General features: G+C 44.0%; 1 protein-coding gene across 1 annotated transcript; it reads right to left on the bottom strand.

Annotated features, from left to right (window-relative positions):
- Positions 1–10,117: 10,117 nt before the first annotated feature.
- Positions 10,118–13,816, bottom strand: LOC144506856 (complement C1r subcomponent-like). The gene is made up of 3 exons (XM_078233211.1): positions 13,727–13,816; positions 12,766–12,953; positions 10,118–11,571 (listed from the first exon to the last, which is right to left on the bottom strand). Exons 1-3 carry the CDS (start codon positions 13,732–13,734, stop codon positions 10,754–10,756), a joined length of 1,014 nt encoding a protein of 337 aa, XP_078089337.1. The 5' UTR covers positions 13,735–13,816; the 3' UTR covers positions 10,118–10,753.
- Positions 13,817–15,536: the final 1,720 nt, after the last annotated feature.

The raw sequence follows: 15,536 nt of genomic DNA, 5'->3' as shown, positions 1-15,536 counted from the left end.
TCAATCTCCTCAACCTGGGTCTCCTTGTCTTGAGCACTCCTGATATACCTTGAACAACCATCCCCCATATTCAGAAGCTCCTTCCCTTTTTAGCTGCTTTGTTGTGGTTATTCCGCTCCAGTTAGTAGGAGCATTCCCTAACAGTCTCTGAATTTCTGCCTTAAACTGGGTGAAGGGTGTCTGTTGGGCATCTATTTCTGATGTTAGGGTGACTACATGTGTCCACCATCCCCCACTATAATCCTGTGCTGGAGGAACGGCGGGTCCACCTGCTACCTGCCTCCACTTACCTGCTGGACAGGCTGCCCTGATCAGCTGGTGTACGTCTCTCAGGTGTAATTGATGTCCTACCCAGATTGTGTCTAATTCTTCCCAGAATTTAGTGTTTGCACTTCTAGGTTGTAATTTACCCAGGGAAACCATTATCTGCTGTCTCTCACCTGGGGTGAAGGGTTCATAATTTACTTTTGGCTGCGCATCTGTTCCCCCTTGTGTTACTGGCACTTCCCACTCCTCTGGAAGAGCGGTTAGTCCCTGTTGTGTGGACTCATAAGGAGGTAGAGGAACGGTTTCCCCTCTCCATTGCTTTTCTTCTAATAATTGGTTTTGTTTCTTCAGTTCCCTTACTCTGGATTCTAACTCCCTAATCCTTTCTTTATCCTCACTCCACTTCTTAGTGGAGGCGACTACTTGTTCAATTAGTCCAGCTAACTGATGTATTAACAATACTCCTATCTTCTTTGTCTTGTTTCTTCTTTCTATTTCTCTATTGCATGCTCCCAACAATTTAGTTTTTGCTTTGTCGTCAGCCCATTTCTTACCCAAGACTGAGACTTGTTCAATTAATCCGGCCAATTGGTGAACTAAGAGAACTCCAATTTTCTTAGTTCTATCTTTCTTTTCTTTTTCCAACCATTTTCATTGTTGGTCTAGTGGGTGGGATGAATTCCTCCCCCCTTTTATCACCTGTTTAATGAATCTGTCCCTCTTAGTCATATATTCGTTTATCAGGGATTTCGGTGGTCCCCACTGTCCTTGTGATCCCGCCATAATACAGATAAGGTTTTATACGCACCACCTGGAGTCTTCTATTCTCCCTTCTTGCTCTCCCCTCCTAGGTCGCTCTTATCAGAGTCCGGTGTTACCTGTCAGGGGTGATCAAATCCTCCGTACCACCGCTTACACTATTAAACTTACACTATTAAGCTTACATCATTAAGCCGGCTTCTACTCCGGTGATCACTCAGATAGTCTTTCTCTCACTCACGTCTGAACATCACACCTCAGGCAACTTTTCTCCAGTCTTTATACCCACTTCAAAATCCTGGCCTCTTAACATTCGGTCTAAGGCTGAGTATAAGAAACAAACACCTCCTTGTCTGTATGTGTTCAGTTCAGACTCCTTTCACTCACACTCTCTCATCACGTATGATCACCCACTGTAGTTTGACTCATCCTATTAGGTTCGGAACTCTATTCCAGTACCCAGGTTGTGGCCATTCAACCTGAGCCCGCAAACAATTCCCAGGTTTCGGCACCAAATTGTTGTAGGTAAATAATACCTCTGAGATAGTTACTAAGTCAAAGTACAGTGAGCTTTATTCTCAAAAGTTTTTGGGAGAGACCTGGTACCTTAACAGCGGTTCACCAGATCTCTCACTGAACATAAGAAGTGTGGATATTTATATATCATGGCTCATAATACCAGTCACGAAGCAAACTCCAGACCAGCCATGAATTAAAGTCCATTTAACAGTCCTTGATCACGAATGAAAGAATGAAACCATGAATAAATAATTTATATTGATGCCAGGAGCAGTATAAACCTGGGGAGATTAGCCACAATGAAGGGTTATGTTTGTGATACATTCTAGGTACAAAATCCGTTAACCCTTTAGGTACAAAATACTTTGAGTACAAAAAAATTAACCCTTTCCCTTCTTCAGCATGGTATCCAGGAGCCTTCACAAACTCAAAGGGTTGACGGGAATCTGTGGGAAAAACCTAGAACAAGGGAAGACGGTTATTGGAGCCCAATCATCTCGGCCCAAGAACATCACTGGGAGCTCCTCAGGGTAATGTTTAGAGCCCAAATCTCTAAAGCTGCTTCAACCTTGACCATCCCTCCATAAGGTCAGAAATAGGGATGTTTCTGCAATCATTAACGTGCAGCACCATCTGTGACTCCTTGGTAACTGAAGCTGTCCATGTGCAGGAAGTAAAGGAGAATGATGGACAAGAAATGTGCTGTTCCATGCACCTGTTCCTTTAATCATGATGACTATATTAAGATGTATAACTTCCTGCATGAAGTGCAATAAACAAAGGATCCCAGGCCATTTTGGGAAAGAAAAATATTAGCATGTTCCTCTTCAAATTTTTAGGCAATTGAAACTCATCCAGGCAAATATAAAAACTCTAATTATCTTTATTGGGACAGTAGTTGTGCATAGTCATTCATTTGTGTATGTCAAATGGTAATGTTTATGTCTGGTGTGTTTAAAAATAGCCAACTTCCAATTATTAGCACATCACACCACACCTACATAGTATCTAGCAGGACAATGAGAATGAACTTTGTGAAATGATCAATGGGCCTGCAGCAAGACTTGAGCTTTTGAGTGTTAATGACTTGAATTACATTTTCCGTGTGCCTTTTGCTATGACCGCTTTTTGGAAAAAGTGTGAAATCTGTCAACACTCGACCATGATGTGGAGATGCCGGCATTGGACTGGGGTGAACACAGTAAGAGTTTTAACAACACCAGGTTAAAGTCCAACAGGTTTATTTGGTAGCAAGGAGCAGCGCTCCGAAAGCTAATGGTATTTGCTACCAGATAAACCTGTTGGACTTTAACCTGGTGTTGTTAAAACTCTTACTGTGAACACTCAACCATCCATAAGCCCTTTGAGAGGTAGGTAACTATTATTTTCTAAATCTGCAATGATTTGATTTTGGAAATTATTTTTTCTCCAGTTCAGAAAGTAGTAGTGGGAGGAGAAGTGGTGACATTTATAGAACAATGGAAAGAGAACAGTTAGCACACGTTCAGTGCTGCAAATTGTGGACTTCAAGGAAATTAGTTCCATTGCGAGAGTTTTTTGGATAGGGATTGCAGAGCTGGAGGACTCTTTTGGCTGCATGGCTCTGAAGAATAAATTAAAAAGATTTTATTTCCCATTGAGTGTCCATGTGCTACAACATTTAATACTGTCAATAGCTTTTAAAAGAGACAGATGAATTTATCGTTAGCAATGGTTTATGGAACATTAATATTCCTTGGACTGGAATCATTACAGCTGAATAATATGGGATGTGACACTGACAGTAATCTCGACATTAGATTAGCTTCATGGAGCAGAAAAATTTTTCACAGAAACCCTTTCGAAGCTGCATACATTACAATTACATGCTTACCATGGAAGAATAGCTAAATTTGCCTTACAACCAAATGAGTTTGAGATGTTTTCCAAACCTTAATTCAGTCTTGTTACTGTTATGATGTGGTATGCTTTATGGGAGCATATTTTACCCTGTTAAGTCAAAATCCTGGAACACCCTCTCTGACTGCACCGCATGGACAGCAGTGGTTTAAAAAGACAGCTCACCACCACCTTCTTGAGGGCACAATGAGCCAAAGCTAAAGGCTGTAACTGTGATTAATTTGGATGGGCTGATTTGAACATCACAGTGATGACAAGGTATTTGCTAGCAAAGTGAAAAGGACTGACAACACAGATCCAATTTCATGAACTGCAAATGGAATACAGTGGCAGTCATACAGGTTAAACATGTCCACCCAACCTCCTGATTAACATTGTACATCCTCTTCAAATAAAGAACCCACAATATTGTTTTCTCAATCCTTGCTGCATGATTGCATTCTTCTGTTTATTACAAATGTATCAATGTGCTACCAGTTCTGGTTGTGATTCTTGAAGATTCAACCAAGAAAAATACAACCTCAAACCTTTCATGTAGTAGATTAATGTGGAAGTAAAATGATGATCAAGTACTCACATTGTTGGAGTGAGTAAGTGATTCTGCACCAGTTCAGGAATCCTACACCCAGTACCTTAGTTCTGGGACATCACGCCTCCAGCCAGCAAGCTTTGGGTCATGGTTAGATCGTTCAAAGTTAGGAGAGTTTAAGTAGTCTCAGTCTACCTGCTGTGAAGGTTATGCAGGAACAGCAATTAAATAACCTGCTGGGAGGAGGTGCATTACAGCTCCACAGAGAAGATATTCCATGACTGCAGCAGATCATCTGAGGGGAGGGGCACAATTAAAAAACTTGAGACTAAGCCAAGTAAGAGTCCATTAAGTGACAGTTCCCAACAGCTGCTACCAGCTTAAAAAGGGCTGTTAAAAGTATTTTCTGACTTAAATTTTCCCTTTAGAATCTGCAGTCCATTTTCGCCAAAACATTGCAGCTTTGTGGACAGCTCCCATGTGCTTGGTGAAGCAGCAACAACTCAATAGTGACACCCTTGTTGTCAAACAAGCTGTGGCCAGTAAAGGTACTGCAGCAGGCACCAGAAATGCACAGTCCTGTAGGACCAAAGACCCTGATTATTTGCTCCTGTTACAGATGGACCTGTTTATCCGGCGAAAAGTCACAGGAAGTTCACAGAATTTCCAATACCCCTTAATTTCAGAATGCACCGTCTGGAATTCATGTCTTTCAGAATACAGAGTAGACCACTGACCCATTCATAAGCAGATTCAGAGACAATGGCGTGATTTTAAGGCAATAGAGTAAGCCGGCAGAATTATTGAGCTCATGGTGGCATCTACCCCCATAAAAGCATTCCAAAAAGATCTCTTGGACCAAGCCAAAGGTTACAGTATGGAAGCACGATTACAAAGCAGATACAAGTACAGAGCCATAGTCTATCGACTGTATGGAATTCATCCATTCATGACATGATGGCCAGTGCAAGAAAGCCTAGTAAGCAAGTAGTGTGGCGGCACACATTCACCCAGAAATTGCCAAGCTTTTAATGCTGAATGGAAGGTACATGGCTGTAGAGGACACAAACTGCCAATGCAGAAAGCAAAGGTCAGACAAAGTGGTTTGACATCATGGGAAAGCAGAACCAGAGGCCGGACAGGTACAGCATTCCAATCGACTGACTAAGAGTGCATACCAAACATCGCCAGAACAAGATCCACAAAATGACTGGCCAAGTGACACTCTGGTGGTGATGATAATTAAACCATCGACGCACAAAATGAGCTGGCATTCAGTATGGTGAGCATCAAAGAATCTATTGGCCACTGAAGTGCCAACAGATGCCTTTGACACTGTCCAAATTATATGCCCAAAGATGCAGGGCTAGCATGAATTATAGGCAAAACTGGAGAGTGGTACAGGTGCAAATATCCTTCCACTTTGTGCTATCTATGTACTAATCCATGTACCCGCAGAAGTGGCAAGTGATGGTTCAACCAATCATTGCCAAACTCAACACCTACAATGGCTCAGAGATTCCATCCATGGGATCCATTACACTGTGTTGTTCTAACAAATAATCCCAGTCACCAAAGAAATGTTGTGGACACTACAGCTCCAGTGATTGCAGGGACCTCCTGTTCATGGTCACCATTCATGGCATCATCAAGACAAGAGTGAGAACCCCCGAGAGTACCATTGTATATCCCATACTTACACCATGGGAAGACCACCTAACTCTGCAACCCAGATCATCAGCTGGCAGGCTACGCAACATGGCCTGAAACAAATAATGTATACCATTCCAAACTTACACACTTTACTGTACTGCAGAATCACAGCAAAGTTACAATTTGGTAGACAAGGGTGGCAATCCTTCCCAGCCATCACTGGTCGATACTCCCAGGAGTATGAGAGGCAATAATTGAAAAACAGGACGGTGAAAGGCGCCCACAACCAACATACAGTCAATGAATTATGCAACTTAAACATTAGACAAAAGTTCAAATAAAATGCCCAACCGATAGTGTATAAGCCATCAGCATGTGCCCAGAGCCAAGATTCTATTCTGTGTCTTCATACCAAATGCACTTTTCTGCACTGAATTGCCTCTGCCAATGTTTGCATATTCCTGCAGCCTATTAATTTCAGTGCTGCTTATGGTAGCAAATTCCACATCCTCACCACTCTTTCACTACCTCCACTCCTCCCCCCTTCCCTCATAAACTCCTTTTCCGATCTGCTACATCCTGGAAGAGTGGAGGGTGAGGTGGTGGCATTGTGATGATGTCACTAGCTAGTAATCCAGGAGCCCAGGCTACTGCTCTGGGGGCACAGATTCAAACCCATTGTGGGGTTCTCTGGAGGCTAGGTATCACCAAAAACTTCAGCCAATACAAAGACTCATGAAAGCCAGTGTCCGGGTTAAAGACGCAACTTTATTAACCAACAATCAATGGGAGAATGAGGATTGGGCAGTCTAATGCCTTAATACAAGAGAAGGCCTTGAGCTTTTCAATAGCACTCCGAGGTTACAATGCAACAGACAGATCAAGTTTACATTTTCTGCCTTCCATTAGTTATGAACCAGCCATTTTCAATACAAATCAATCATTGTTAATACTTGTCATATACTTTAGCCAATTGCCTCTTATCTGCTGACCTCATGGGATTTCATTGGTCCGTAAAATCCGGATGCTTCCTCTCTCTGTCGCTGACGCTGCTTCATCTGTTGCTTAGCAACCTCTGATGCTTAGCTACAGAGGTTAAAGTTAATGTTTCCAACAACTCTTGCTTACATCAATGGCCGAACTAGACAGATGTACATTCTTAGACCTGCCTTATCTGGATAATGTGAACAACTCTATTCATAAAGGACTTTGAAAGCACCTGCCATATCTGGACAGTGTGAACTATCCTATTCATAAAGGGGCTCTGGGAATCTTACTGCTGGTAACTATCATTGATAAGAACTTACAGATTCTGTACTTTCATTGTTCTAAAGAATGTGGCTCATCTCAATATGCCTCTTATCCCATACAGAAAACACAGGTCAAACCAAGTGGTTTGACATCATGGGGAAGCAGAACCAGGGGCTGGACAGGTACAGTATCCCAATTGACTGACTAAGAGTGCACACCAAACATCGCCAGAACAAGATCCACAAAATGACTGGCCAAGTGACACTGTCTGGTGGTGATGATAATCAAACCATTGACGCACAAAATGAGCCAACATTCAGTATGGTGAGCATCAAAGAATGTATTGGCACTGAGGTACCAACAGATGCCTTTGACACTGTCCAGATTATATACCCAAAGATGCAGGGCTGGCATCAATTATATGTAAAAACAGGTGAGTGGTGCAGGTGCAAATATGTTATCCTATTAGGCTTTGCAGTAACCTACTTTTAGCTAAAGTGTAGATTTCTTCAACATACAGCTAAAATACATTTTTAAAGATTCAAAATACATGTTTAAATCAGAAATACTTGTTCAAGTCTCAAACTTTGTTAAATCACTTGCAGTGTTTATATGTGTTTCTCCATAGATTGTTCCCCTGTTAGCTTGTAAGTCTAATCTAAGGTCATTTCACTTATCGTTAGTATTTTGTTAGTAACTTAAATCCCTGCTTATTTAAAATTTCTTTAACCTACTATGAATTTCCCCAACAAAACTCCACCATGGTAGCTGGTGGAATTTAAATTCAGTTAATAAATCTGGTACTAAAAGCTAGTCTTGGTAATAGTGACCATGAAACGATTGCCGTAAAAACCCATTTTGTTCATTAATGTCCTTTAGAGGAGAAAATCTGCCAATACCTTCTGGTCTACACATGACTACAGATCCACAGCAATGTGATTGGCTCTTAACAGGACGTCCAACAACACTCAAGAAGCTTGACACCATCCATACGAGGCAGCCTTCTTGATTGGCATCTTATCCTCCTCCACCTTAAATATTCATTCCCTCCCTGATGCACAGTGGCAGCAGCAAGCCACTCTGTTGTATCAAACCACTATGTCTAAAAGAAATGAAACCAGACGGAACATGTAGCATTAGGTTAGAAACTGGAAACAACAGCAGCAAACCCTGCCTTGTCAACATTCCTTAATAACATCTGAGGGCTTGTGCTAAAATTGGGAGAGCTGCCCACAATCTAGACAAGCAACAGCCTGACAATGTCTGTAAGCTATGATTCCATACATATAACTATGTCCCAGACACCACCATCATCATCCTTGGGTATACAAAGAACAAAGAAAATTACAGCACAGGAACAGTCCCTTCGGCCCTCCAAGCCTGCACCGACCATGCTGCCCGTCTGAACTAAAACTCCCTATCCTTCCAGGGACCATATCCCTCTATTCCCATCCTATTCATGTATTTGTCCAGATGCCCCTTAAAAGTAACTACTGTATCTGCTTCCACTACCTGCCCCAGCAGCGAATTCCAGGCACCCACCACCCTCTGTGTAAAAACCTTGTCGCGTACATCTCTTTTAAATCTTGCCCCTCGCACCTTAAACCTATGCCCCCTCGTAATTGACTCTTCCACCCTGGGAAAAAGCTTCTGACTATCCACTCTGTCCATGTCCCTCATAATCTTGTAGATTTCCATCAGGTCGCCCCTCAACCTCTGTGATTCCAGTGAGAACAAACCAAGTTTCTCCAACCTCTGCTCAGAGCTAATGCCCTCCATACTAGGCAACTTCCAGGACAGTGGTATAAAGTCACGAGGGAGTTGCCCTACCAGTCCTCAACATTGACCTATGACCCCCATGAAGTCTCATGGCATTAGGTTAAACATGGGCAAGGAAACCTGCTGATTATCAGCTGCCGCCATCAACATACCCCTTACCCCCTGAGGGTGGCAAGGACACAGAATGTACTCCAGGTGGGGGACTTCAATGTCTATCACCAAGAATGGCTCAGTGGTGCTACAGGTGATCAAGCTAACCAAGTCCTAAATAACAATCCCATAGTAGTGCCAGACAATGACCATCTTTAATAAAAATCCAACTATCTTTCCTTGACTTCAGTGCTATTACCATTGCTGAATCCGCCATTATCAACATCTTGGGAGTTACCATGGACCAGAAATTGAATTGGACCGGCTACTGTGGCAACGAGAGCAGGTCCAACAACACTGAAGAAGATTGACACCATCCATACAACACAACCCATCGACCACCTTAAACAGTCACTCCCTCCACCGATGCTCAATGGCAGCAGTGTGTACCATCTACAAGATGTATTGCAGCAACTCACCAAGGGTCTTTTTACAGCACCTTCCAAACCCACAACACTTACCACCTAGAAGGACAAAGGCAGCAGATGCATGGGAATGCCACCATCTGCAAGTTCCCCTTCAAGCCACACACCATCCTGATTTGGAAAAGTATTGCCTTTCTTTCACTATTGCGGGTCCTTATCCTGGAACTCGCTCCCCAACAGCACTGTCGGTGTACCTGCACTATGTGGACTACAGCGGGTCAAGAAACCCTAGCCAGTGATACCTACATCCTTTGAACAGATTGATTAAAAAAAGACTCAAGGGAAACAATCACTTGGAGTTGAACAACTGATATCCCTGGAGACAAGCTGCAAGCTGATTGCATCAGAAATTGCCTCATCTCACCAATAAATCAAAACTTTCAGATCTCTGGGTGCTACACACAAGTCAGGCATTGAAGGGAAAGAGACACCAATAAACGTTCAATGCACCCTTGATCCACCACCTGTCAACCAGCAGAAAACGTAGCTTTTACTGGAAATCCGACAGGTGAGAGCTACTGAAGTATTGTGACTTCTTCAAGGCCCCGATTGCATGATCTGGTTGGATCTCAGATGTGGTTGTGGGTCCCAATTCTGGACATAACACCTTAATATGGATGCCAAGCCCTCATTAAGGCTCTGATGATAGCAGTGACTCCACCTCGGGGGCACTTCATTGGCTGTATACCGTTTCAGGACCTCCTGAGATTCCAAAAGGAGCTTTAGAAAATGCAAGTCATAAATCGATTGAAATCTTAGAATATTCAGATGCCATCTGTACCCACATTCAGATAACAGAGAGATTACATGAAAACACACCAGCCCATCCTCCCAATCACACTTCTCAGTCATACAGAAATTCTGCAAAGGACACAAAGTGCCCCGATCTTTATTAATTTGTTGTTTACAGTGTTCCATAAAGCAAGCATTATAACGTCAATACTCTTGTATTCCTTTATCTTTAAAACTCTCTTCCCCAGAGAATGGTGGAGGCAGGGTCAATGAATAATTTTAAGGCAGAGGTAGATCGATTTTTAACCAACAAAGGAGTATCGGAGGTGGGCAGAATGTGGCGTTGAGGCCACAACCAGGTCAGCTACAATCTTATTAAATAGCAGAGCAGACCAGAGGGGCTGAGTGATCCTCTGCTGCTTCTAATTTATATGTTCATATGTTCCATTGCCTCTGTTTAATGGTATACTTTCATTTAGTCTGACATGCCAGAGCTGAGGATGCCTACAATTTGGAGGGTGAGGACTCCCACAGTGTGCGGAGATGAAGAGACCCATAGTTTAGGGGATGTAAGGAGATCAGAGTTTGGGGAAATGAGGACTCCCACAGACTGGGGAGGTGAGATGTCTTCACAATTTGGAGTGGCGGGAATGGGGTTGAGCCTCAAGGGGACTGTGAAAATTTGTTGTATTTTGTTACCTCCGCATAATAACCCCAATAAGATCGGATTCAGCCTAAAGCCTACCAACAGGATTTTGTGCAGTGCTGTTGGTTTGAGGGAAGATTTGCTCTAGGGATGTGCAGCAATGATGGAGTTAATCCAGTGGAGGTAGCTGGACACCCGTGTGTACACTCCGTAGCGTCCCGGCCGCCCACAACCAGTGCCCCAAGACACGATGCCTATCAAGTACCAGGCTCCCGAGTGTGGGTCAGGTACTAGGAAGCCCCCACCTGTGTCTCCAGCACAAGCATCCTTACCCCCCTCGGGAATGCCAGCACAAAACATGTTGTAGGTGACTGGAGGACGGTAACCCAAGATTCGTGCTTCCTGGAAAGCTTGCAAGCAGCGGTTCTGGTGGACAAAGGGCAGTGGGACATAGCGCAGCGGGTCACAGAGGAAGCGACCGTCTTCTATCCCCCAGCCAGCCACATAGCCTATTCTCCCAGGCTGGAAGAGGTCACTCTCCTTACGCCCCCGAGTCCTGGGTAAGCAGGCAGGCATCACCCCCTCCTCTTCCTGGTTTACCCTCAGCTTGATCAGGGCAATGTCGTTATCAAAATTGTGTGGTGCCTCCTCAAAACCTGGGTGCACCACGATATCCTCAATCTCCTGGTTGGCCCCTGCCAGCCGTGCTCGCAGGCTGGTGCCTGGGCTCATCCGGATCTGGGTGGTGTTGCGTTGGCGGACCAGGTCTATTCGAAGGCTGCCCTTGGGGTAGAAGATGTGGGCAGCCGTCAAAACCCAACCTCCACCAATCAGGGTGCCACCAGCCCTCCCCCGACCCCTTGCCAACACCAGTACATGCCAGGGGAAGCTCCCCTCTTCTGCCAGCTTGCCGCCTATTATCCTCTGCACGATTGTCACCGGGTTTGGAGGCCGTCCGCAAACTGCAAAGATGGGGAGAAGGAAAACAGGAGTCAGCGGGTGTAGGATGAAGAGAGAGATAAAGAGAGAGAGAGAGAGAGAGAGATAAAGGACCAGATTATGCATGCTTGGCTATGAGATCAGACCAATAAAAGCATTAGCTCATTAGGAAATCTGTTTTAATAAGTGAATTGTTGACTTTGCTTGATTGGCATCGTTAAGCAGTTATAAAAAGTTGATCTTTCTGTGACCTCTTTTGTCTGTGTTTCAATGTTTATTTGGACAATATTAAGAAATGTGAAATGTTGGCAGCCTCTGTTATTGACACTTTAATTGTCTGCCTGATTGACACTTTTGTGGGGTTGTAGAAATAAGTTATTTTTCACAGATAATTTCTTTGTTCTTCTCAGCAGTTTCCACATTTGCCATTGTTATTATATGGCTTATTGGTTATGTATCTTGTGTGTACTGGGTGAGTGAGCATGGAAGAGGCATGACTTAACATGGAGGTTATGAGTAGAGCTTAGGATTGGGTCTTGTAAGATGATGTGAGGGGTAAGGGCCAGAAGAACCAATCACCTTTATTACAACTGGGATGATGAAGACCCAGATAATTGAGGCAGACCTTCAAACCAGCCTGCCTTGGCACCCACCCACTCCCATAACCATCTAGGATCTGTGAGGTTGGTGCCCCCTCATCTCCTTCCCCACAACCCACGCCTGCAACACCCACATGGAGCAAAAATCGTCCGAGACCAGTAAGTTAAATCGAGCTGGATCTGCTGAGTCAGAAAAGTACCTGCCTTGTAGCGAAAATCTGACCCAAAGAGGAAGAGACATGCAAAGAGAGAGGGGGTAAGGGGACTGAGAGAAAGGAGAGAGCGAAAGAGAGACAGAGAGAGGGAGAAAGAGAGATAAACAGAGAGACCATTTTAGACAAAGTGAAAGAATAGAGAGGTAGAGAGAGAGTGTGGAAAAAAGGACAGGCAGAGAGAGACAGACAAACAGACAGAGAGACAGAGAGGAAAAAATGAAAGGTAGAGACAGTGAGAGAGAAAACATCTGGGGAAGAGGGACAGGCAGGGAAAGAGAGAGCAGACACAAAAAAAATCAAAGGTAGAGACAAAAGAAGATAGTAAGAGAGAGGGAGAAATGAAGAAAGATAAGCAAAGACAGAAAGCAAGAGACAGAGAGATTTAGAGAGAGATAGAAATTACCTTGAACTCCAGAGGTCCGATTCCTTGTGCCATCGCTCACATTCTTGCTTATTCCTGTGGCATTCTGCTCCGATACCCAGGGTTTGGTGGTCGTTTGGAGGTCACTGGCTGGTGGGACATCTGATCTACCTCTGGATAGCTGGGACATGGAATGGTCACAGAGCAAAGCAAGAACCAGAGTCAGGAGCCTGGAAGGGAGAGTAGAGAATGATGGCCATGATTGCTGAAGAAAACCAGGAATGGGGACAGGTGGGATCAGGTGGTTGGAAGCTTCAGGACTTCTGGCCCAGCCTGACCTGAGGACCACACACCCCAGATGCTAAGGCCCTTGGTGAATTGTTGCTCAGACTTTCGAGCCTAATGAGTTAGATGAGAGCCTTCTCATTATCCAGAACAACTTTCCGGCCTTAAAAGCAACAGACATCCTACCCTTCAGCAAGACTGCAGTGCCAAAGTTGAAAATGCAAAACTGCCCTAGAAAACATTTTTAAAAAGTGTCCACAAAATGTCTGCAAGTTGCTTAAAATAACTGCCAGCTTCTTAAAATGGCATTTGGTATACTGAAGCTTGGCATTTAACTCCTAACCCTTTCAGTTGACACCTGACCATGCATGTTGAAACTATCCTCTCCTCAGAGTCCCAACACTACCATGCTTGAGTGGAGATTTGGCCTGGCCTCTCAGCCTTGCTGAGGAAAAAACCATCAACATTTAAATCTCAAGGAGGTATTTTCACCTAAGTCTTGCCTCTAGTGTGAATTGTGGCTGGAGCCAGGAGGAGATGTGGCCTGTTGGAGACCCCACAGTCAAGCTGGAGGTGTCTGCAGGTCAAAGTACATGAGTGGGCCCCGTAAGCCATTGAACATTGGGTTGCAGCTTGGGGACCAAGAGATTGGAGCCAACACAAGCAAGGTTCCCACCCAATGTACACCATGTCTTTTAATTAAGAGCATCCAACATACCTCATCATCCTTCGGTCACAACAGATCCTGCTTTAAATTGTAGTGCTAGCAGCACACACACAGCAACACAGCACAAGTAGAAACAGGAGACACTGACCTCTTGGACTGTGGCAGTCTGTAATCTCTGTTGCCCACGTCATCATTCAGGAATGTTCGTGGCTCAATCGTGTTGCAGTGGCAGAAACAGATTTCAGTTCAGGCCCCCCAGAGTTATAGCATGGGGGTTACATGCAGAGTAAAATCCCCCTCTATAATGTTCCATCAAATGCTCCCAGTGCAGGATAGCAGAGTAACCTCTGGGCCCACACATGCACTTTGACCTGCAGACCCCTCCAGCTTGACTGTGGGGTCTCCAACAGGCCACATCTCCTCCTGGCTCCAGCCGCAATTCACACTAGAGGCAAGACTTAGGTGAAAATACCTCCTTGAGATTTAAATGTTGACAAACTGCCATACAAAGTAAACTGTCCTATATCCAACACTCACATGGCAAGTACAACATGGGGTTAGATACAGAGTAGGGTTTCCTTTCCACTGTCCAGTCAAACACTTCCAGGGCAGGTACAGCACCGGGTTAGATACAGAGTAAAGATGTATTTACATCTGTGCTTTTCCACTGTGACCCCATATTAACACATTGGATCCCAGATGTCAATAAAGCAAAAAAGCAACAAAGGATGTGGCAACATTCGGTATATAATGATTAAAGTACATGGATTGTAGATCAACATATAATTAATCATATGTACATGAAAATCTATGTTTTTAAGGTATGTTGTAAAAATGTTATTATTTTATGTACTCACCAGGCTGTTATTCATCTGAGACACTCCTGTTCATTGACTTTGGCCGGGAAGTAGACGATAGGATTGATGTTCACGTTTGCATTCAGCATCACAGATCCATCACACCAAGGTTCACCAAAGGTCATCTTGACATCATTGTTTTTAATGTCAAACATGTTATTTTTAAAAACTTTTTCAAATTACATAAAATAATATTCATAGTTCCAGAAGCTGCAGTTTCACTGTGCATTCTGCTACCAAAATGTGCAGCTTTGAAAAAAAATGGAATTAATTCACAAGGTAAGTATCTTATCATTGACTCTGTCTACACTTCCTGCTGCATCGGCAAAGCAGGCAGCATAATTAAGGACCCTACACGTTCTCTCATCCACCTTTTTCCATCGGGAAAAAGATACATAAGTCTGAGGTCATGTACCAACCGACTCAAGAGCAGCTTCTTTCCTGCTGCCATCAGACTTTTGAATGGACCTACCTTGCATTAAGTTGACCTTTCTCTACACCTAGCTATGACTGTAGAACATGCAGAACAAGTGGTAATGAAGAGGCATAGAATGTAATATCCAACAGTTATTAGCCACTGAGGTTTCAACCATATTCCCCAGTGAGCTTTACTGAATCTTCTCTCCCTCCCTTCAAGACCACCACCGCCGCCCCCTCCCAATCCCGCAACGCCTTCCACATATACAGGTAAAGCGGAAGCAGCACGCTTCCCTTAAACTGGTGTGTGTCAATTTTTAAATAGTCTTAGAACATAGAACATAGAACAGTACAGCACAGAACAGGCCCTTCAGCCCACGATGTTGTGCCGACCTTTACCTGAAACCAAGATCAAGCTATCCCACTCCCTATCATCCTGGTGTGCTCCATGTGCCTATCCAATAACCGCTTAAATGTTCCTAAAGTATCTGACTCCACTATCACTGCAGGCAGTCCATTCCACACCCCAACCACTCTCTGAGTAAAGAACCTACCTCGGACATCCTTCCTATATCTCCCACCATGAA

This window comes from Mustelus asterias, chromosome 18 (assembly GCF_964213995.1).
Source record: "Mustelus asterias chromosome 18, sMusAst1.hap1.1, whole genome shotgun sequence".
Lineage (NCBI taxonomy): Eukaryota > Metazoa > Chordata > Chondrichthyes > Carcharhiniformes > Triakidae > Mustelus > Mustelus asterias.
This window is presented reverse-complemented; position numbering and strand designations above follow the sequence as displayed.

Excerpts from the sequence above, each read along its gene's own strand:
- LOC144506856 (XM_078233211.1), bottom strand. Across the intron at positions 11,572-12,765 it reads TCGGACCTCTGGAGTTCAAG|TTTGCGGACGGCCTCCAAAC; the intron begins GTAATTTCTATC and ends CCATCTTTGCAG.